The 22,793-nt window shown below is 38.3% G+C and overlaps 2 protein-coding genes across 2 annotated transcripts; both read right to left on the bottom strand.

The window, feature by feature from the left end:
- Positions 1 to 6: 6 nt before the first annotated feature.
- LOC103382037 (carbonic anhydrase 4-like) lies at positions 7 to 3,791 on the bottom strand. Its single transcript, XM_008314686.2, has 9 exons — positions 3,715 to 3,791; positions 3,549 to 3,621; positions 3,120 to 3,146; positions 2,868 to 3,038; positions 2,563 to 2,711; positions 1,693 to 1,788; positions 1,378 to 1,453; positions 1,133 to 1,296; positions 7 to 385 (listed from the first exon to the last, which is right to left on the bottom strand). Exons 2-9 carry the CDS (start codon positions 3,619 to 3,621, stop codon positions 278 to 280), a joined length of 864 nt encoding a protein of 287 aa, XP_008312908.1. The 5' UTR covers positions 3,715 to 3,791; the 3' UTR covers positions 7 to 277.
- A 14,234-nt stretch (positions 3,792 to 18,025) lies between these two features.
- LOC103382042 (carbonic anhydrase 4-like) lies at positions 18,026 to 22,581 on the bottom strand. The gene is made up of 7 exons (XM_025058098.1): positions 22,465 to 22,581; positions 21,595 to 21,684; positions 21,374 to 21,449; positions 21,115 to 21,141; positions 20,836 to 21,006; positions 20,449 to 20,597; positions 18,026 to 18,719 (listed from the first exon to the last, which is right to left on the bottom strand). Exons 1-7 carry the CDS (start codon positions 22,579 to 22,581, stop codon positions 18,591 to 18,593), a joined length of 759 nt encoding a protein of 252 aa, XP_024913866.1. The 3' UTR covers positions 18,026 to 18,590.
- Positions 22,582 to 22,793: the final 212 nt, after the last annotated feature.

Below are 22,793 nucleotides of genomic sequence, written 5' to 3'. Positions count from 1 at the left end.
TCTCATTAGTCATTTATTGACATTCATGAATAGCTGAGAGGCCTGAATTGTATAGCACAGTAAATGTAGTAAACAGCTTAGGCAGGGCTAAAATTGAAAAAAAAAAAAGACACCAGTTAACAAAAAGCTTCCCTATTAACAAATCACCTACTTAGCAAACAGAAGATTTAGACCCGTTAGTACCAAATGTAAGTTGCTCAGATCATGAAGATATTTAGCTAATGAAGTTGCTTTACTAATTCATTAGGTCGTTGTCATCTTTCTCACAGATGCTACTTTAAGGTTGTGTTGTGACTGGTTGATCTTGCTGGATGTTTCGGTAGACATTTCTCATGAAGGGTGAAGAGCTATCAGAGACATGTAGAGTGTTGCTGAAGAGCTCGATCTAGAGACAAGACATCAGACAGGTTAATGAAATACTAATTATCACTGCCAGTAATGATGGCATGTTTGTTTATTATGAATTAATCTCAAATCTTATCTTTTTACTATTTACTATTTACTATTTTACTACTATTACTTTTTTTTTTTTTTTTTTTGGTAAAGAATTTCCAATGGTCATTGTCCAATCATACATCCTAACGACGTTACTATGTAAACAAGATCCGACAAGCTGGACCCCTGCCAAGCAAAATGGTGAAGCAATGTGCCTACCTGGTGAACTGATTTCAAACTTAAGATGTAGCTTTTTGTTTTGGAAATAGTATAAGGTAATACTTCCCGACAGATGTGAGGACAGGTCTAGAATCTAGTGGTTTTTAGTGTTATTCATTTGAAAAAAAAACAAAAAAACAAAAAAAACTGTTTAAACTGTGAACAAGACTTGCCTCATCTGCTTACATTATATCATTTAGCACTCACAAAACAAAGACTCAAAAGTTGTTCAATTACAAATTTGTCATTAAATCGTGTGAATAATTGAATTGTTTGCATAACAGAGAAAATGTTCTAATAACGATTGTAGTTTTCACAAGGCCATGTATTAACTAGGTAGGTAGCTAGGTACCTAGTAAAGCTAGGTAGTAGTAAGGTAGGAATACTCATTTGGTTACCTCACAAAATGAGAGTTTTTTTTTATTGAAAAACTGTATTTGCAGGTTATAGCATTTTTAATAGGTCTTAAAAATCTTACCAACTCTTCACTAATTTCTATTGGCTCCTTAAACACAGTCCACACCACAGCTTCGTTGCACGAGGGGGTAGTCAGGGAGCCAAGGTAGCGATAATACTTTGTGCGATCCACCCCTTCCAGGAGATCATCCAATGAAATACCAGGCCTCATTTCAACAGAGTCACCTGAGAACAAAAGTAACCTGCAGCTAATTTACCTTGTATTTTAATACAATAAGACTGCTAGAAAAATTAAACAAATCTCACCTCCCTTTGTGATTTTTGACAGATAAGAAGCCAAATTTCTCCAACTCCTAGGTTGATTAGCTGGAGCTGAGCTTCCCTGAAAAATATAAAATATATAAACATAAAATATAAAATATAAACAGAAATTGTTATCAACTACAAAAGAAATGGCAACACATCAATAAATATTGATTTTTGACCTAATAGTTAAAAACACATTATGCTCTTAGTATTTGTATTGTTGTTGTTATTGGCTCTACACACATGTTTTTTTCCTGTATTTTTTTAAATGAAAGTCTTGAATTAAGGCTATACTAATAAAGTTCGGCATCTCACCTGAATAAAGAAACCAAGAGCAGCCAGACCTGTGGAGTCTGCAAGTCCCAGGGAGATGTCTCCATTATATGATGACTTCATGTTCACAATATGCAACTGAAACATATTTAATACCTAATTACATACAGTACATCTGCCTTGTGTATGCAGAGGGGTCATAAAGGTACTGTTTTAGATTTGTTAGATCAGAGGTGTCAAACTCATTCTGGTTCAGGTCCACATACAGACTAATAAGATGTCAAGTGGGCCAAACCAATATTACCTACAGTATAAGTAACAATAAGTCCATATTTTTTCCCTTTGTTTTCATTAGTGATGTCTGATAATATCCGTCAATATTAGCATAATTATGTAATATCTGTAAGAATCGTTATCGGTTTTTCCTCCAAAATTTAAATGCCTGAGTTTCCCAAAATGATGTGTGCTCTAAGATGCATCAGTGCTCTAAAGAACTTTTATTTAAACACTATTGCAGTACCATCCTTTATTGCAGTCACCACAACTCCTCGCTACCCCTCCCATATCCGTAACTGTTAACTCAACTTCATAACAAATGAACAGAACATGATTAACGCTAAACCACTGTCTATTACTTACATGGTAACTTTGCAGCTCATTTTATTAACCAATATTGATAATCAGGGCAGAATGCTGGTGCCAGCAACTCATACAGTGGTTTGTACAGGGTTGATTTTGGCCTACGGGTTATATGTTTGACACCCCTGTGTTCGATGATTATTCGGCAACCAATATGAAAATTTCTAAGATTGATATCCAATATTTACTAGTCTTAAAATGGCCTTAAAATTACACAAATAAAACACATGCAATTGTAAATTAAAAAAAAAATGGAAACAGAAGAAACTGTACCTCCATGGGGTAACGCTTTCCATCCACTGTGTGCTCAGAGCCAGGAGTAGACGCACCATTTCCCCAGTGCAAGTGGAACTGAAGACTGTCATACTCCTCAGATAGGCCTCCTCCTGAAATCTTCACACCACTATCAAAGCTGACCTTTACTAGAATGGATAAACATGGATGTGCAAAGGGAATTAAAATGAAGCACTCTATTAATATGATGAGAAATCTTGGGATTTTTCAAAATGTTCATTGATTATTTTAACTTGGCTCTATAATTTGAAAATAAAATTCACAAGACGGAAGTGCGGACACACCCGTCTTGCCAGTATTCTTGATGCTTTTCAGTGATGATTTGCTGTTAAAATTCACAAAATTGAAAGGCGACAGGCTGGAATCAGGTGCTGCAGCTGATTTGTCGATGTTGATAGGTGACTGCCTGCTCCCAGCACAGTAATCGGTGGCAATATCTGGCCAGGTGGAATCATCTGTAAATACAAACTTCACTTTGAGGCTCTGTTACATTCAAAATGAATATGAACAGAGATACAATGATAACCATTACTCACCACATGTTGGTAGATGATAACACCAGTCTGCAATTGAAATTAATCCATTAGTAATTATATGTAACAAAATATAGTAAAGTTAACATAACAAAATATATTAAAATTAAGTTATACATTTTAAAAGATTTAGCAATAGAGTATATATTTTTGACATCTATCTATCTATCTATTGGAGGATTTCATGTGAGTTATTAGATATAAATTTAATTCAGCTAAATTTATTCTTAATTTAACTTGAATTTCCTACTTTTAAGAACTTTTACTTCACAGCTCTAGCATTTACACAAAAGGCACATCCCGTGCAAAATGAAATACAATTTAAATGATCGGTTATGACAGTAACAATGGAGTTACGGGTAGATAATGCTGTACGAATATCTATAAATACACCAATCTTCATGTAATATATAATAAAAAAAAAACACCTACCCACTGAATTGCCATCACAATTGATTCTTGATATGAGGACACACACAAAAACTGAAGTTACAAAGACCTTCATCTATAAATACAAACAATGGTTATTGTCATTTAATAAAGCAGAACCAATACCAAAATCTTTAGTTATCAAACTAAAAGTTATTTAAAATAGTACCTTTAACAAAGCTTTTGTCCCTGTCGTCTCACACTTCTAGCACTTCACTCCCTTCTTTTATGTCCTGTTTTATCTATAGATGCTACGCCCTCCTCTAAAATTTTCTAAATATGTCCCACCCATTGGATCAGATCAAACCTATGCAATAATTAATTGAATTGACCTATTTGCATTGTCAGTGTCGGAACTTGACTTGCCAAGAACTGAAATGAAAAACCATTTGATTTGATTCCAATAAACTTTGTACTCACCTTGCCCTCAAGTTGCGCGCCTGCGTTTGGTTCCGCCTACCTTGGCTGGTGGAATGTCCTACTTTCATACAGACACGGCTGGTTTATCTTGTTTGAAAAAATACACCAGGTACTAAAATGAAGCCAACACCTGGATGCAATTAAACAAATATGTGACAGTGTACCACTGGTTAATTACTTACCTGATTGCTAGATAATAATATAAAACAAAATAAAACTGTAACAGATTAACTTTACTACTTTATAAGGGTAGTTGAAATCCAAATGTAAATCACATTAATTAATTTTCTAAAGTTAATCTTATTATGTTTGTTTTCTTTTTATGTATTTTATTGCATGGACAGAATGATGAGCACTGTATTAAAGTAATTTAACCATCCAATGTCACAACAAATTCAAAACCTGGCAAAAAAACAAAAAAACAAAAACACCTCTGATTCTAATTCTGATGATGGGAACTCATCATTTGCGACTCGGAATGGAGTTGCACACAGAGAGACTTCAGTAATTAATTACTAATTAAAAGACTGTAGTATCAAAATAAAGGATGATGGATTTACGACATGTGATTTTAACAGTGACCTAAAACTTTATCTAGAGATGTCAGTCACATTAACGCATTTGGACGTAATGATATAAAACAAAATAAAACCTTAACAGATTAACTTTACTACTTTATAAGGGTAGTTGAAATCCAAATGTAAATCACATTAATTAATTTTCTAAAGTTAATCTTATTAGATTAGGAGAGGAGACATTAGTGGGGGAGTTTGGTCGATGCCTTGATAAAAATGAGATGTAGTGCTGATCTTTGTCGAGGCATCGGCGTGGGGCGTCTTTTCGTCGGATGGGCTGGTGTCATGGACTGAAGGGGATGCAGGGTCCGACGGACGCCAGATGATCCTCTGCCAGCGTCACAGCCTCACAACAGCAAAAGTGTCCAAGAAGGATCCTCAGTTGGTGTCATTCTCTAGCCAGAGGATCAAATAGGCCAAGCAGCGCCTGTATGACAGGGGGGCTAGACTATGGCACTTTGTGCTAGGGGATAAGGTTATGGTACTACTCCCATGCTCAGCATTGAAGCTACTCGCCAAGTGGCAAGGGCCCTTTGTTGTCACACAGTGGGTGGGTGATGTTGACTATGAGGTGGGGTGCTCAGATAGGAGAGGAAACACCCAAATTTACCACCTAAATTTACAGAAGGCGCAGGTGGAGCCGGAAGTGGTCGCCCTGGTGTCGGACATGGAAAAGCTCTAGTAGCGCTTTTCAAATGTATTCTCTATTCTCCCTGGGTGCACCACACTCGTACAGCATCACCTAGAAACACCTTCTCCTGATGCACAAACGCAAAGGGGTGCAGAGGGAATTAAAACAGACGTTGGAGATGATATTAATTGAAGAAGAGAACAGTGTCTGGAGCAGTCCCATTGGTTTAGTGGGTAAGAAGGATGGGTCTGTTCGGTTCTTTGTGGATTACCGCAAGGTAAATGAGGTGTCACGAGTTGATGAAATTTGGATCGGTTAGGCACAGCTCAATTGCACTGGATTTAACCAAGGGATACTGGCAGATTCTCTTATCTTCAGAATCCCGGGAAAAACGGCATTCTCCACTACGTACGAATTGTACCAATTCATCACACTTCCGTTTTGGTTGTTTAGAGCCCTCAGTAATTAATTACTAATTAAAAGACTGCAGTATCAAAATAAAGGATGATGATTTATGACATATGATTTTAACAGTGACCTGAAACTTTATCTAGAGAGGTCAGTCATATTAACGCATTTGGACTCGCATGCTGCATACGCTGCTGCTTATTTGGATGATTATATCATTCACAGTAGCTGGTCAAAACACAAGCGGCAGGTGACAGCAGTGCTTATGACTCTGAGGGCTCACAGCCAACCCAGGGAAGTATGTGGTTGGACGGAGGGAGGTACAGTATTTGGGGCACTGCTTGGGGGAGTTTGGTCGATGCCTTGATAAAAGCAGGCAGCAGGCAGGTGTGGCCACAGGTAATTTAAATAGCAGCCATTGTATCCTGTCTGCGGCCCAAGTCAAAAAAACAGATAAGACAGTTTCTGGGGTTAGTGTGGTATTATCGACGCTTCATCCCACAATTCGCTGACCCAAAAAAAAACAGATAAGACAGTTCCTGGGGTTAGTGTGGTATTATCGGCGCTTCATCCCACGATTCGCTGACCTGGCCAGCACCTTGATAGATCTGACCCGCAAGAGTGCTACAGATCCAGTCCAGTTGACAGGGTGGTGTCAGCAGGCGTTTGAGCAGCTGAGGAGGGCCCTCTGTGATAAGCCACTTCAATTTACACCTAATTTTGCTCTCCCCTTTATGTTGCAGGCTGACGCGTCAAGTATTGTAGAAAGAGATGTCTACAAATGTGTTAACAGTGTTAACAAGGCATTAAACTCCGTCTCAGGGGATTTATTGTAATAAATGTTTGTGACCATGGCAAGTCCAACAACGAATCTCATCTGAACATTCACCAACAAATCCTCCCTGATACATGCTGATCCTTTTTATAGTCACAGACAATGACGTTACATACCATCCGGCTGTTATTCTGACAAACACTTTTTAGACACAAACATGAAGATGTTACCTAATATTTGGCTCAGTTTATTATTTGGCTTTGGTTATCCAGCTCTTTCATAGTTACCAAATAACATGCTCAGCTTGACCCGATAAACATGTCAAAATATGGCAACAGGTTCTTCTTGTCAGTGCTTGGCGTCTCCTGTTATCCTTTTTGTGATTTGTGATTTGCGAAAATTATTTTACTGTTCTCTGGTGTATATGAGTAATAATCCTGCTGGCTGTCATTTGCAGGAAAAAATCCTCCTATGGCCCCATCCCCACTCTATTGTATCATCCATTAATGGAGACCAACATCCTGGGTCACACTGAGAAAATATTTTTTCCCTATCCCCTTAGCCAACTATTTTCTTTGTGATAACTACAGATTGGTTATACTTGGGGATATGCATGACTATGAGTAACTTAAAAACATACAAACATCCATTTCTACCACTTCAATCTAACACATTCAATACTGAAACATTACACTTTCATGAGCACAGTTTAAAAGTATCACATAACAATGTAAAAGTATGACAAAACATTGACATTGTCAATCAGCAGTCCTTGAAATCACCAACTTTTGCCGTCTTCCCGTCCATTCGTGCCATATTTCAGTATATAAAAACAGATATCTTATGGCATAGTTCAGATGAACTCTCTCTTGTGAGTCAATTAGTGTCCAACTCGCCATCGTCCTTACTACTCCAGGAAAGAAAAGTAAAAGTTAAAAACAATTTATGAAACTCCAACTGAGTCATTTGTAGTTTTTCGTCTTCCACTGCCTGCCTGTACCACATTCCTTTGATACATTTTCTCATGATGGGTATGATGCAACAATGTAGGGTGACAACAACAGTTATTACTCTGAATATGATAACAACAGCCGCAATACATAAAGCTCCCCATTCTCCTAAGCTATTGCTTCTAGTTCTTGCCACACATATGCATTGTGGTTGATGTCACTTCCTCTGGAACACTGTACACCAGGTCCTCTGGTTTCTCCGTACATCCCACCTTCTGCTCCAGGTTCTCCTCTCTGGCTTTTTCCTGCACATAGATAGTTCTGTAAATCATAGTTAGATACTTCATGTATGCTTTTAACTCCTTTTGCAGTTGTTCAAGTGGACGTCCTTTAAAGGGACCTCTTAACTGTGGTGCTGGCATGGGTTGACCCATTAGCATTTTATGCAGTGTTAGTCATGAGATTCTATGCGTTTGCATGTGATAGCTCACTGGAATATGTCCTACAGATGTTTTCACACTTTTCTTCACATTATTTTGAGCACATACATATTGTATATAGGGCAACCAGTACCCCGTTGTCTTCTTCATCACCTCCCCCCTTCCACAGTGATCTACACTGTGCATCTCAGAAATCAGAATTGACAACGACGAAAACCTTGTAGAATTCGAATGTAGGTGTATTGTTTTCCTCTTTATGTGAATGCAAATAAATATTGAGAATCTTCATCTAAGGGAACGCTAAGCAATACAGAACACAAATCAACTATAAAAATCTGGCATTTGGAGGCACATTGGTGAGCAGTGTGTGAGGGTTTAAACCTGTATTTGGATTTGTCAGATTTCAATACAGGAAATATTGGAATTTTGATTTCATCATTTTCTGTGGTTTTCTTTACTAGAGCCGTCATTTGAATTAGTTGCTTTTGTACCTAGAATCCTATTGTCTCAACAAATCAGTTTGACACCGGTATGCTAGTGGCATGCTTTGGACTCACACACGTGTGAGTGGCTCCAATGTCCACCAACATTGGTATTTGTTTACCTTCATTAGCTTCCACTTCTAACATTACTAAGGCATCCCTAGTTTCTAAAATTGGGTCTCCCCAGGGGCCTACCAGTCCTCTGGCTTCACGTTGCATGGCCTGCCACGGCCCTCTCTGCCCATAAGATTGTTAAAACACATTGACAACTATCGGTGGCTGTTCCATTGGTGCTGGCTCTTGTAAAGGTGGTCGTCTGAAATGTTTGGTATCCTTGGACCTTTTTACCATCACTTGTGACATTTTGTTCTTTCCTTGCAGCTCGTTTAATTGTAATTGTGTCAGTTTACGCTGCAAGTTTTTATCCTTCTAGTCTTTTTATTCATCCCTTCGATACTTTTCTACGGCGTCCACAACGTTGTCATCAAATTGATGATGTGGCATCAATGAGAGGCCTACCACCTCTTCCAGTCTACTCTGGACTGGGGCTGGCATTGCTTCCACAGTGGCGTTTCTGAACAGGGTCATCAAGACGGGGCTTTATTCAATCTCCTCCTCAGTTTTCTAGCGTTTCAGCTGTCGGGTAATGTACGCGGCAGGGTTCTCAGTCTCTGAGAGTGTCTCCCCCATGAGAGCCTTTGGATCTCCTCTCTTGGGGTATTTGTCCCACAACACTGTCCACAGCATGGTACGATATGCGTTGAACTCAGTTCCATCTGCTCTGGGTTCTAGCATCCACTCATTGCAGCTGTATTTGAAAAGGTTTTCCATGCCTTTATAAAGCATCAAGACCAAAGCATCAAGCCCATATAACTTTGATGTCACCTAGGGCCAACAGTTTGCCCATAGTTTCTATCTTATCTACTTGCTTGCTCCTTCGAGGATGTCGGGCAGCCTTGAGACAAGCCCTGCAAGATTGGTCATCTGCCATGGCAGGTGATGCCCCTGGGTGCCCTTTATTAAGATTGCATACTGGCTTGCACTATTTTTGTCAATGCCAGTTGGATCGAAGTTCAGCCAATAGGATTGTCCTGCTTTACTCATATACAATCTTTGTAGCAGTCTAGTATGGATGGTTTTCTTCCTGTGCTACAGTATTTTGGAAACATGCCCAGTTCATCATTGGTTTTTATCGGTGTTCTATTTTATTTTGATTAAAATGAATGCTAGTTTCATCCAATCCGTGTGATATTGTATTCTTGGTTGACCTGGCTTGGGAATTTTGGTGTGTGATTGTCCCATTCTTTGTTTGATTGATTGTCTAGGACTCTAGGTCATCAGTACCATAAGGTAGAAGGGATTGTGCAGCCCTCACTGCATTTACTGTCTCATTTTTAAGCATATCAAAATCTCAAAAGCTGGGATAGATCCCTGCAGTTAGCTGATTTTCCTCATGTTTTCTCATTTGACTATTTATTACACTTTCTCTAAGTTTTTCCCAGTATTTCTGGCCTTCATTTTTGAATAGATTTAGAATTTTCAACTCAACCTCTCTTTTCTTTTGTCTTTTCTTACTTTTATCTTTTGGCTTGTAATTTCTGATTCGACATTCCATAATCTCGCACAGCTCCACATCAAATATGCCATCCATAGGCCAGGGCGTAGGCATGTTTGCTGTACGTTTTGCCAATTTTTCAGAAAATGTTGGGATTTCTTTGATATATTCTGGGAATTTAGCACCCATTATCTCAGGGGGTGGTCTAGCCATTGTTATGTCACTGTGTTGTGTTTGGATCATAATATTATACTGATGTTTCCTATTAGTTATTAGTTACTTAGCAGCCGTGCTATTATATGGATTCCTTTTAGCACTAACTGAGCTAAATTATCTTGTATTGCTATGTTAATGTATGCTAGGTCTCAAATTTCCAGAATCTGAATGCTAATGCTAATATTATGCAGGCTAATGCTAATTAGCTTAGCATTAATTAAGCCAGTTATGCTATGCTAATCTTTGCTAATTAATACCGCTTTCCTTAGTTTTAAGTGCAACTATGCTATTTAGGCCTACAGCTAGTTGCTAATTGCTAGGCTACTTTGGCTAGTTGCTAATGGCAAGTTGCTAATCTACTTTGGCTAATGTTTACCCCCCTAAAGGCACGCCCCTAAGCTCCTCCTAGTGGTAGTGGTGTGTTCCCAAATTTTTAACTGTGCAACATTTGTTTCAAAATGGAGTTTATTTTTAAAACTACGATTGCTTTGCATGACTACGCCCAACTTCAAAATGGCTATTCCTTCAATATTTAGTACACAACAACAGCCCTTCTAGCTGACCACACCCAACATCTGTTCTTACTGCGACACACTACAACAATGTCTTCAAGACCCAATTATAATGCAGTTTCAAGGGCACAATGAAATTAATGCACTACCATAAACTTATTCTTACACGGAACCTTGTAAGCTTATTACAAAAAACATTCTTCAAATTTGAACCTTCAGCTTTCTTGAAACAGATATCAGACACTTTAGACTACACACAAACATTCTGGCACTCATCCAAACACATTCAAACACACAGTCTTTAGTCAGTTGAGTCAGGGCAAGAAAAGAGAAAGAGAGCAGGAGAAATCCATCGAGGAGATGAATCAAATTGATTTTTTTTAAGACCTATACCACATATTTTTTTACACTTTTAATATATTTTCTTCCAACACTACATTTTTTCCACAGAGTAGCCAAATGTTAATTGTTCTATCTCCAACTACTTTAATCACGTTCTGGGGTGTCCACCAATACACACACACATATATATATCATATGATTATATGAATTTATATGTCGTTATACAAATGCGCATAAGCTATATGTCCCCTATACCTTGCTGACTGGAACAACCTTTACATGAGCCTTTCTTAGACCTTTGAGTTGCCAGCGCTGCATTTTTGTTTCACTCATGTTTGTGTGTTTTCTCTCTCTGTTTTCCTTAGCTTCTCCAGAAGGTCTTGCTCAAATTCTAGTGAATTTCCTTTTGACATGTTATCATAAAATCCATGTTTGACCCTGTAGTCCCAAAGGCGATCAGTTCACCAGACACGAACATGAAGATGTTACCTAATATTTGGCACTGGTTATTTTTTGGCTTTGGTTATCCAGCTCTTTCCTAGTTACCAAATAACATGGTCAGCTTGACCCGATAAACATGTCAAAATATGGCACCAGGTTCTTCTGGTCAGGGCTTGGCGTCTCCTATTATTCTGGCCCTTACATGATGTTTTCTCCACCACACGAGCAGGGGCTGGAGGCGGTGTTGTCCCAACAGGTGTGGGGAACCGACTGGCCTGTACCATACATCAACCAGAAGTTGTCCGACCATAAGACTCGGTACAGCACGGCGGATAAAGAGTGCTGGGCGAGTAGCTGGGCGATCGGCACCCTGTCCTATTACCTCCTGGGAAGGTCCTTCACCCTCTGCTCGGGCCACACACTGCTCCAGTGGCTCTATAGCATGAAGGACTCCAACGTCAGGATCACATGATGGCACCTGGCATTGCAGCCCTTTAACTTTAAAGTGGTTCACAGGCTGGGAGCTCAGATGACTGTGACAAACTTCTTCTCCTGTCCTTTTTGGGCGGCGGGAGAGGAGGGGGACGGCAGGGGGAGAACTCGCCAGCCTCAGTCAGGCGGTGGAGGTATGTGAGGTTAGGGTTAACATTCAGCTGCAGGAGGTAGTGCACAGGAGTGGCGACACAGGACCAGCCCCGGTACGTTACAGAATCAAGTGTCTACGTACGGGCCAACTCTCTTCCTTTCCTTCCTCCCTCGCTCCTCCTCCTGCGCATATGCCGCAATTAGCCACTACTGTATCGTCTGTCTCCAAGAACTCTTATAATATATAATATATATAATTAATATATAATTAAAAGCACATTTTATTTTATATCACAGGAATTCTTATATACTATAACTTTTTTTGTGTGTATGTCTCTATAGCAATTACAAACATGTTTTCTCCATTGTTATTAGCACTAATAAGGGAGTTTTTTAGAGGGCTGGAATGGATTAATATTTTTTCGAGTTACGAGCTTGATCCTGGAACGGATTATGCTCGTATCTCAAAATTCGACTGTACAATACTTATTTTTCAGACAATAGAACGTTCATTACAACCAGAGCATGATACTTGACTTGACCACGAGATAAGACTTGAGACTTGACTTGGACTTGCAGAAAAAGACTTATTAACAATTCTGCCGTCCATTCACTTATTTTCGGTCCAATACACAGTCAATATACTTCTTGTTGTTGTTGTGACACACAATGACCTCCAATCAGATCTTCAGTTTTTGTCAGACCAGACCAACAAAATAAAACATTTTTAGTTTTTACAGCCATTTGCTGCCATCCAGTGGAAGAGCATTTATGTTGCATGGACGAACCAAAAATGATTTGCAGTAAATAAATATTTTCAGACAGATTTAGTGAAATGACTGGTCTGAAAGCATACCAATGCATCCTTGTCTTATTTTCCTATAGAAGATGTATGGCTGGTTAGCCTTTCGTAGTGTGGACATGTCACAAGAATTTGACCCAAATACAGTAAGCCAAAAGTGTTGAATCTGAATAGGCAAGATAAGCAATGGTTTTTGTTTTTCTCCTAACCTGTACCCAATTATCTTTGGTCATACATATCCCTGGATTTTGTAACTGGCCAATGTCAATCTAAAGGTAAATCAGCCTTACTACTTAAAACATTAGATGAGATTGCACCTCAACATGTGCATGAATGAAAACTTTTAGAAATGAGTCAACAACCCAAAAATTAGTTAATGCATTTTTTACATCCCGTGCTAGGTTTAGCTGTTCATTAGCTGTTATCACTTTGCTCCAATAAGTTTTTTTTTTTAATTTTCAAAAGCAGAAAGAAAAACTCTGCGCAATATCAAAGAACATGATTTCCATTAATATGTAAATATGTCAATTAGTGAACTCAGCACAAGAACTGATGGAAGGAAGGAATATTTCAATATTTATTTTCGTCATGTAATAATAATTCAGACACTATCATTTTGATCTTTGCATGTCTTCACTCAGTGCCAGACTGAACAGGAGTTCAGCTTCGCAGCTAAGACACAAAAGGAAAAGTCCACCTTATGGAAAAAACAGATTAAACATATTATATCATGACGAGTGCAGAAACAAAATGAAATGCATATCTGAAAAATAAGGCAATACACAAAGCTGCGCAGTATCAGCTTTTAACTTTTAATTAAGTTCTTAAAACATTGGCTCTCAACAACACAGATTGCCCTCATATCCTGAGCAATAAAACGGTGCAACCTGACACAGAAAAATTATTGTATTTTTTTTAGGTGATAAGGCATGCTTGTAGTGCAACTGTGGCTTGCAAACTTTTTATTTGCCTTTTCCCCGTAATCTAGCTTGGCTAAATGCTGACACACTGTCAGTGTCTTTGAGGTGAGGGCCTTCCAATAGAATATGGCACCCTGGACATAAGTATACTACTGCTATAATTCTTGAATGATAACAAGCCTCTAATCACTAGGTGGCAGCAACTCAAACAGTGGCATGACAGAAAATAATTCAGTGCTATACCAACTTAGTGAAAACAAGTGGGGTGTTCTGAAGACAGACCTGTTACCTGAGCATTGAGTGCTCTGACAACACCACCATGAGTTCTTAGTACTTTCCTCCTGATGTTATTTTAATCAGGAGGAAAGTCCAAAAAACCGACTCTTCAAAATTTAGGCTGAGCCAGAACACATCGACTGATAATTCAACTAGTTGACAGGGAAATTACAGCCCTACAACCAGCACAATGCCAGTACCCTGGTGTCTACTGTGCAAAAAATAGACAGGTCTTGAAAAAAAAAAACATGGTATAGGTTATTTTAGGAATGTGAAGGAGCATGATCCATAATTCAGTATTAAGTTTAAAGGACATCAGATGTTCTTGATGTTTATGAGCGTGTTCTGGATATAAAGTAGGTGACAGAATTTGCAATTCATGGTTTGACATGTCCTGTGACCAAAATGAAAGACATAACAAATAATCAAGGCATAATGTGGTTCAGCGAGTCTAGCTGCGCCGGTAGGTTGAACCATCATAAGGGACAGACTGATAAAAACAAGTATTTGTAATGACAGCTTGGTGTGAATAGGGATCCCGGCATTCTATTAGTATTTGCTTGCATGGTGGAGGTGTTACATAGATGGTTTAAAGCGAGGTCTACAAAAAGTGCAAATATAATTACTTAAAAAAACAGTATATCAAGTGTTCACATACCACAATTATGTCACCACACCCTATAATTAAGAATTAATTAAATTCTAAAATGATTCTTTGAGACATGTAAGGGGGGACGGTTGGTTAGTTACTAAAACACCAGTATTCACCAATTCATGAATTGCATCAAGTTCAGAGCTAAAAGTACAGCCAGAGAGTAGTAGTTTGTAGAGAGAGAATTGCTGTTGTTCCCAGGCTGTGTTGTGACTTTTTGGTCTGGCTGAATATTTCTGTAGACATCAATCATTATAGGAGAAGCACTGTCAGAGGTGTGTAAAGTTGTGCTGAATAGATTAATCTGGAAAAAAGAAAAATGTGAGTTAGTGGAATGGAATCCTTATTTCAAAGTACAGTGGTACCTCGAGATATGAGCTGCACAAAATACAGGAATACAGGTTCATTCAGGGTTTTGCTTGTATCCACACTCTGCGCCTGATCCCAGGTCAGGCGCCAGCTTCTGTCCTCTGTCTTGCTCTCTCAGAACTAGTCATCCATTTAAGTACTTTCTAAACCGTTGTAGTAATGTGCAGTAAGGTGTGGAGAAAAGGAAGAACAAGAGTGAAGAAGAAGTTACCCCCATTAAGAAAAAGAAATTGGCTGATGCTGATGATGACGATAGTACGTAATGATATTGATGATGTATCAGTGATGATAAGTTTTATTGTTTGATAAAACAAAATTAAATGAATGAATAAAAACAAAACATGTCCTACACTTAGTGGTCCTGACAACCTGTCGCACTTTCTCGCTCATTGTCTGTCACTTTATTTCTCTCTTTCTCACTTCCTCTTTCTATCACCTAAATCCAGTCCTCACTCCCAGTTCTTCTCCTAGCTTAGTCGCCCCGATACTCTGTCACACTGTCTCACTCACTGTCTCTCGCTAGGTTATTTTCCCTATTTTTATAACAATGATATAAAATGTTTTCTTAATTATTATTATTTCATATGATCAATGCATTGTTTATATCCCTCTTTGATGTTTAGATGGGGGGTAATTTAATTAATTAATAGTATATTTCTGGGGGGCTGGAACAAATTAATTGGTTTTTAGTTATGTTTAATGGTGAAAAGTCGATATATTCGAGATACAGTACATCTATAATATGGATTGACATGAGTGCTGCTGTGGAACGGATTAGACTCGTATCTCAAGGCACCACTGTATTATTTACGTATATATATTTATATAGACAAGCTTTTTAAAATTCAAAAAAAAAATTTATTATTTAAAATATATAATTTAAAATTATCAAATGTTGATAATAAAGCATTTTCTATTTAATTATAAACTTTGTTCTAATTTTGTCCTAGGTTTTAATTATTTAATAATAAGAAAGAAAACATCACAAAAAACACTTTAGGTCATGAAAAGTAATTGAGATTTAGCAATTCCATGATGCATCCACCTTATTTATTGAAAAGTATCGGATCAGTTTCGACGATACTGGCCTGTATTTACTTGGTATCGGATCGATACCAAACTATGCAGTATCTCACATCACTAGAAAATTAGATTGAGATATGAGTGGATTGACATATGAGCGTTGCTGTGGAATGGATTAGACTTGTATCTCGAGGTACCACTGTATCATTTATATATATATATATTATATATATATAATATATATATATATAAATGATACAGTGGTACCTCGAGATATATATATATATGTACAAGCTTCTTAAAATTCATAATTAAGCTATGCCACAGTAAGATCTCAAGAGGGCGTACACATTTAAATGTATGCTGTTTTCAGCTGCTCCCTTCAGGGGTCACTACAGTAGATCATCTGCCTCTATTTACTGTTACACTACATCTATAAACTTTCTCTGGGGTCTTCCTCTTGTCCTCCTGTCTCGAAGCTCCATCGCAGCATGACCCTAGATTCTGAAGGCTAAGTGACAACTGAAATCCATAAACCTATGCTGCTTTGAGAGGTCCATGTTGTAACATGGGATATTCACACAGAAAGATTTTTTTTTCACTTTTAATTAAATAAGTTTCTGTAGCACGACGGGTTACACGTTAGCTCTTTCCTGCTTCGGTGCCCCAACAATAACATTAGCTCCGGGGCTAACTCCCTTCACATTTCACACTTGCTGTTCTGTTTACCGCAACAAAGGTAAACAGAAACAGGGAAGTTGGGTCATTATTATCAGCCACACCGAGCACAACAGAACATAAACAGCATTTTGGTGCGCCCCACGCTAATATACGCACAAAGCCATTCACAGCCAGACATATGCTACTAGTATAACACACAGTGGCCTACCAGATAACTTAGCAAGAACTTTGCTAGCCCATAAAAATCCATAAATTAGCCGCATTATTGTTTAAGCTGCAGGGTTCAAAGCATGTGAAAAACGTTGCGGCTTATAGTCCAGAAATTACGGTAAATTATTCCTGGATGGAATACCTTGCATGGCCTGGACCGCAGGCACTATCATCCTGTGAAGCTAAAATTGCTATTTGCTTGCTTGAGACAGAGTGAAGTTCCCATTCTGTTACATAGATCTTTAGTTGGACAGATTGCTTTAGGTAAATCAGCTCCATCCTTTGTAGAGTAGTACTACTGAGTGATAGTCAACCATAATCACTTAATTTTTTGCATTTAAATGCCAAATTGTCATTGTTGTTTCAAAAGGGCACTGACTGTCACCTATACTGTCATCATCATGGATGGCAGCAATACCAGTTGCTCCACTATGCTGCTCGACTTAGGCAAATGTCACCTCTCTAGGCTTGGGACCAGCACGAGATGTGCCCCCACAGTGGCTGGTCTTTAGAATAATTCAATTATCACTGGATATACTGACATATCCATGCAACGGAATTCTTTCCTCTACATTATACCCATAAACTTCTTACTGGGCAGCAATGGTGCTTTTAGAAGTGGGCGAAGACCAAAGATATTGATGCTTGCTCAACACACCACAGACAGCCAAGGCGGGATTCAAACCGGGTTCTTATAACAATCCTTTTATGACGACACACTGCGACAAGGTGGAGAAAAGAGATGGAGCTGCCAGGCACGAAGAAAAGAGAACGATTCAAAGGGTGCAGGGGAAAAAGCCATACAAGTAGATGATAGTTGACTGGAGAGGAGGCAGGGGATTTGGTCAGATGGTGGCAGATGACTGCTGTGACAACCGCTGAAGGGGAATGCCAAAACACAAAGAAAAAAGATATATTCCCCCTTTGCCCTCTTATTTTTTGAAGTCTACCCACTTCACAGTATTCCACCACGACTACAATTTCTCAAATCATGACTCATAAAAGCTCTATTTGTCACAAAACCTCTTAAAAACAAGACAGATTTACCAGGTCTTTGCTGACTTTGATGGTCTCTTTGAACACAGTCCAAACAACAGCCTCATTGCAATTGGGTGTGGTAAGAGAGCCCAGGTACCGAAAATACTTGGTGCGATTCACACCATCCAGGAGATCATCAAGGGATATATCCTGATCCATTGAAACAGAGTCATCTAAGAGCAGACAATATGTCCAATCAGCCTTGAGTATTTTATTACGACAGCCATCATATAAACCCTTTGCTTACCTTTATTTGAAATTCTGGACAGATAGGAAGTCAGCTTCTTCCAACTTGCTGGTTGGCCAGATACATTACTTGACATTTCCTTAAAAATAAATAATAAAATATATTAGCCAATATGTTTACCCAAACCATTCCATAAATTAATATGGTAAGTTGTGGGAATAAAAACAAATGATTTTTACATAATTTAGTTAAATCTCAATTGAGTGAAACAGCTACCATATTTTCCAGACTAGTCGCACTTTTTTTCATCCTTTGGCCTTGGTTTGCGACATATACTCAGGGTGCTAGAGGGCACTGGTGCGACTCTTACTCCTGAGCTACTTATATACCATATGTTTTTTTCTTCTTCATTATGCTTATTTTGTTTGGTGCGCCTTATACTCTGAAGCAACTAATAGTCCAGAAAATACAGTAGTAGTTTATAACTCAAAGTGCCATCCATGAGTACACATGTTGTCTACTAAGCAAAATTGTCTTATCTAGAAAACGTTGTAGTTAAAAGGTTGTGAAATGTGACATATATTTTACCTCTATGAAGAAACCAAGAGCAGCGAGACCCATAGAATCTGCAACCCCCAGGGTTGTATTTCCATTATAGGATGACTTGATATTCACAATGTGCAACTGAGGAAAATTAGAATATATGTAATTTGCATATATAGTCTAAGCATTGGCAAGACAAGAGTTCCAGTAACAGCATTGACTGCAATTACATATATTATTGATAAACAAATAATACGTTAATAATAATAATTAATTAATAATTAATAATTAATAATAAAAATAATTAATTGTCAAATGTCTAGCAGAAAAAAACAACAACTGATAGTCACATAGAAAGTCAGAACAGAATAGCCTACCTATTATTATTATCTGAGATACTCTCTTGCAGGATCTCACAAAACATATCTGCTCCTCATCTGGCACACTACTCTCGTTTGACTGCGCTGTGAACTTCTCCATCTTCAAGTGGGTTCTCCACGTCCGTCGCGGCCCGATCATTTCTCATGTGCAATGGTCGTTGTACTGCGGATCAAGTACAGTTGCGATGGGTGCAGGGGATCCGAATAGAGCTTAGTGCTGACACACTCTATGAGTGGACTTTTCACCCACTCTTGAAATTTCAGCATTCCGTGGGTCTTTCTCAGATATATTGAAATACGTCAACACCGCAGACATGTTGATACTTATGGCAAGCCGTTTCAACATTTAAACACTAAGCTGGGTATGTATTGCAAATATTTCTGACGTAGTTTTGACCAGTCAAAAGGAAAATTTCAGATACCCGACAAGCCTGCACTGGTTTTTGCTTGCGTCATCATAACTTGCTGTTTTGGCCATGTTGTGTCAGTGATAAAAGTCTTTTGTCCCAAAACCCAAAATGCCCTTTCGGGCCAATTTAGGCCAAAAATTTCCAGTGGCTGAAAATTCGATGGATCCCTACTTGGTATCATTAATTATTGAAATGCATCCAGAATTGTAGCACTAGTACAGCAGTGCGGTGCCTCAGTGTACTGTTTAGCAACTGTTTTTACTCCCTTTTGTCACAGTTCTTTGGTCTGCACCTTTGGCACACTAGTGTGCCGTGAGAGAAAATTGTAATTGGTATAATTGGTATAAATTATTTTTCTTTGTTTGTCAAATTTTAAAAAAGAGAGTGCGGTGCCTCAGTGTACTGTTTAGCAACTGTTTTTACTCCCTTTTGTTCTTTGGTCTCCACCTTTGGCACACTAGTGTGCCGTGAGAGAAAATTGTAATTGGTATAATTGGTATAAATTATTTTTCTTTGTTTGTCAAATTTTAAAAAAGAGAATCAGAGCTGTTAAAGATCTTTGTGAGTGTGTTTCCTCAATGCCTCTGAGTATATCAGCGTTGTTTTCAACCAAACAGGCCGAGATTTCACACTGAGTTAGTAAATTGTGAATAAATTTAAACTAGATTATTAAATTTCATTACATATATTTGTGAGATTTTTTGTTTGGTGGTGTGTTGGTCGGTTTTTCTAATGTAAAATATGTAGCTCAAAAAGTAATTCAAAAAGCCATCAGTGCAGCTGTAACTCACAACTCTCTTTCTTGTGTTGGATACATGCCCCCTATACAGGCATAACATGAAGCTAGTGAGAGAGAAAGAGAGAGAAAATGCTTTGGCTCGCAGAAATAAACAAGCTCTGCTCTTTTACCTAACCAGTGTGCGTCAGCAACTCCCTGATTATGACAAAAAATATTTTGCCCTGCAGCATTATCTATGATGTCTTTTGTGCCAAACCTTCAAATCTTGTCAAAAGATTCAAAACCTCCTAACCAGCTGCTTTTCTTTTTAACGTTGACTAATGGAAATAATCCAGCTTTACCTCCATGGGGTAACGCTTTCCATCCACTGTGTGCTCAGAGCCAGGAACAGAGGCACCATTTCCCCAGTGCAAATGAAACTGCAGGCTATCGTACTCCTCGGGTAGATCTCCTCCTTTAACTTTCACACCACTCCTAAAATTAACCTTTACTGCAGGTAAAAAAAAGAAAGAAAAAGAAAATAATAGTTTTATATCAGGGAACTGCAAGTAAAATTCGTAATAAACATACGTGATATGTAAAAAATGTTTAAAAATACATCAACTTTTTGCTAAGGCTGGTTTATAATGTATTCGTTTGTTTGTTTTTTTCATCTTTGATTTATCATAACATGTAAAAAAAAAAACATGTAAGCAAAAGTAAGCACGGCAAACAGCACAAAGAGGCACCTGTTTTTCCAGTATTTGTGATGGTTTTAAGTACAGATTTCCTGTGAAAGTTTTCAAAGGTGAATGCCGTCAGCTTGGAATCAGGCTTGACAGCCGATGTGGCGATGTTGATGGGTGACTGTCTGCTTCCATTACAAAATTGGGGAGCAATTTCAGGCCATTTTGCATCATCTGGAAATAAAAACCATGTCCGTTACAGCACTAACAATGGCAAGAAGAAATGTGCATGACACACTTCATAACATTGTTCTATTTATGGCTGAAAATGAAACAACTCACTGCATGTTGAAAGATGGTAACACCAGGCTGCATGAAGAAACCAATTGGTAGTTATTACTTAATAAAAAGACATTTTCCTTGATGGGGCTTAAAAATGTATAAAATACATTTTCTGTCTTTCACACACACACCACCCCCCAAAAAATAGCAACGAAATTGAGCATTAAAGCCACAGGTGAAGCATGTTGATTTATTTTAAGTTAAAAATAAATAAACATACAATAATTCCTGTAGTTTGAAAAATTATCTAAATACATACCTACTGTGTTTCCGGCACAATAGATGCTCGGTATGAAGGTGCAAATTGCAAACACGGCTGTTACAAAAATCTCCATCTAAAAGAGTCAGACCAAGGGTCATAAATTAATTTTACAATTGAAAGCACATCAAAACGTGATTTACCTGTATATAATGACATATTTCACCAAAATGCTAATAATTCTTTTAAGGTATGGAAACAATTCAGGCCAATTGACTTACCTTTGTTAACCACTCTGTGTCTTCATAAGCTGGGGCATCGGCCTCCCCACTTTTATTTTCTTTGCTCAATTGAATTAGCTCCTTCCAGCACTAACAGATCACAAGTCCTTGAACTAAACTCAATGTTTTTTATCTACTACATGTTGTTATGAGGAATTATTTGTAAACACACCAAATAACCCCATTGTCATAGTGTTGTATTGTGCATATTCTGTAAAAGTAATCAGTACCTTTGGGTAATGTGGATAGCGTACTGAGTAGATGTTGTATTTAAAAGGGATACCTAACTTGCACAAAGTCATACAATAAATGCACGATAACTAATTAATTTATTAATTTGTTAGTTAGTTAATTAATTAATGCATGTTGTTATGTGGTGAAGGACAGCGACACTTCTTCATGTTGAATTAATTTTCACCATCTAATTTTAGGCTTTACCAAACCAGTTAAAATTACTGGTGTTGAAATCGTAAAACCAATCTTTTAACATGAAGTATTTGTGCCTTCAGCGTGATGGCACACCATTAAGCATTTCTGTCCAAAGGCTGTAGTACATGTGGCTCTGCTGTACAAGCTATTTCAGGAGAACCGTATGCACTGCCAGATTTTTGATTAACGGAAAAGAAAAGCAACAAAAACATAATGAGCCTGGCATGCAGGGTGGATGTTTAACAAACATACCTGCCAACATACTGCCACACCTGCCTCTTCAACTGTCACATGTAGACATTTACTTACTATTACGGAAATACAAAGGGATGAAAGGTACGGAATGTAACACATTGAATGTATGACACACAATAACAAGCCTGCAGTTAGGTGTGTGTGTAGGGGGGGGGTTTACAGGAGTCCACCAGAGTTCAGTCTCACAGGTCCAGGGAAGAAGCTGTTCCTCAGTCTGGTGTTCCTGTCTTTGATGCTTCGTAGCCATCTGCCTGAGTGGAGGCGGACAAACAGAACATTTGCAGGGTGAGTGGGGTTCTTCATGATGCAGGAGGCCCGTTTCCTGTCATATGATGTCATAGGACAGGACACCCTCCAACACATTCCTTTGGTTCATAATGTGCCTCCTTACCCAAAGAAATCAGTATGAACACACATATTTTGTTTTCAGATTTGTTTAATTCACACATTTTAAATGTAACCTTTTATTTTATGCTAGCATTGCTAACTTCGGTCAGTTGGCAGGAGTGAGATTA

Source organism: Cynoglossus semilaevis, chromosome 8 (genome assembly GCF_000523025.1).
Source record: "Cynoglossus semilaevis isolate Cse_v1.0 chromosome 8, Cse_v1.0, whole genome shotgun sequence".
NCBI classification, from domain to species: Eukaryota; Metazoa; Chordata; class Actinopteri; order Pleuronectiformes; family Cynoglossidae; genus Cynoglossus; species Cynoglossus semilaevis.
This window is presented reverse-complemented; position numbering and strand designations above follow the sequence as displayed.

Excerpts from the sequence above, each read along its gene's own strand:
- LOC103382037 (XM_008314686.2), bottom strand. The coding sequence starts at position 3,621 with ATGAAGGTCTTTGTAACTTCAGTTTTTGTGTGTGTCCTCATATCAAGA. Across the intron at positions 3,147-3,548 it reads TTGTGATGGCAATTCAGTGG|ACTGGTGTTATCATCTACCA; the intron begins GTAGGTGTTTTT and ends TTTCAATTGCAG. Across the intron at positions 386-1,132 it reads TAGAAATTAGTGAAGAGTTG|ATCGAGCTCTTCAGCAACAC; the intron begins GTAAGATTTTTA and ends TCTTGTCTCTAG.
- LOC103382042 (XM_025058098.1), bottom strand. The coding sequence starts at position 22,581 with ATGAAGAACCCCACTCACCCTGCAAATGTTCTGTTTGTCCGCCTCCAC. Across the intron at positions 21,450-21,594 it reads ACACAGAGTGGTTAACAAAG|ATGGAGATTTTTGTAACAGC; the intron begins GTAAGTCAATTG and ends TGACTCTTTTAG. Across the intron at positions 21,142-21,373 it reads TTGTGCCGGAAACACAGTAG|CCTGGTGTTACCATCTTTCA; the intron begins GTATGTATTTAG and ends TTCTTCATGCAG.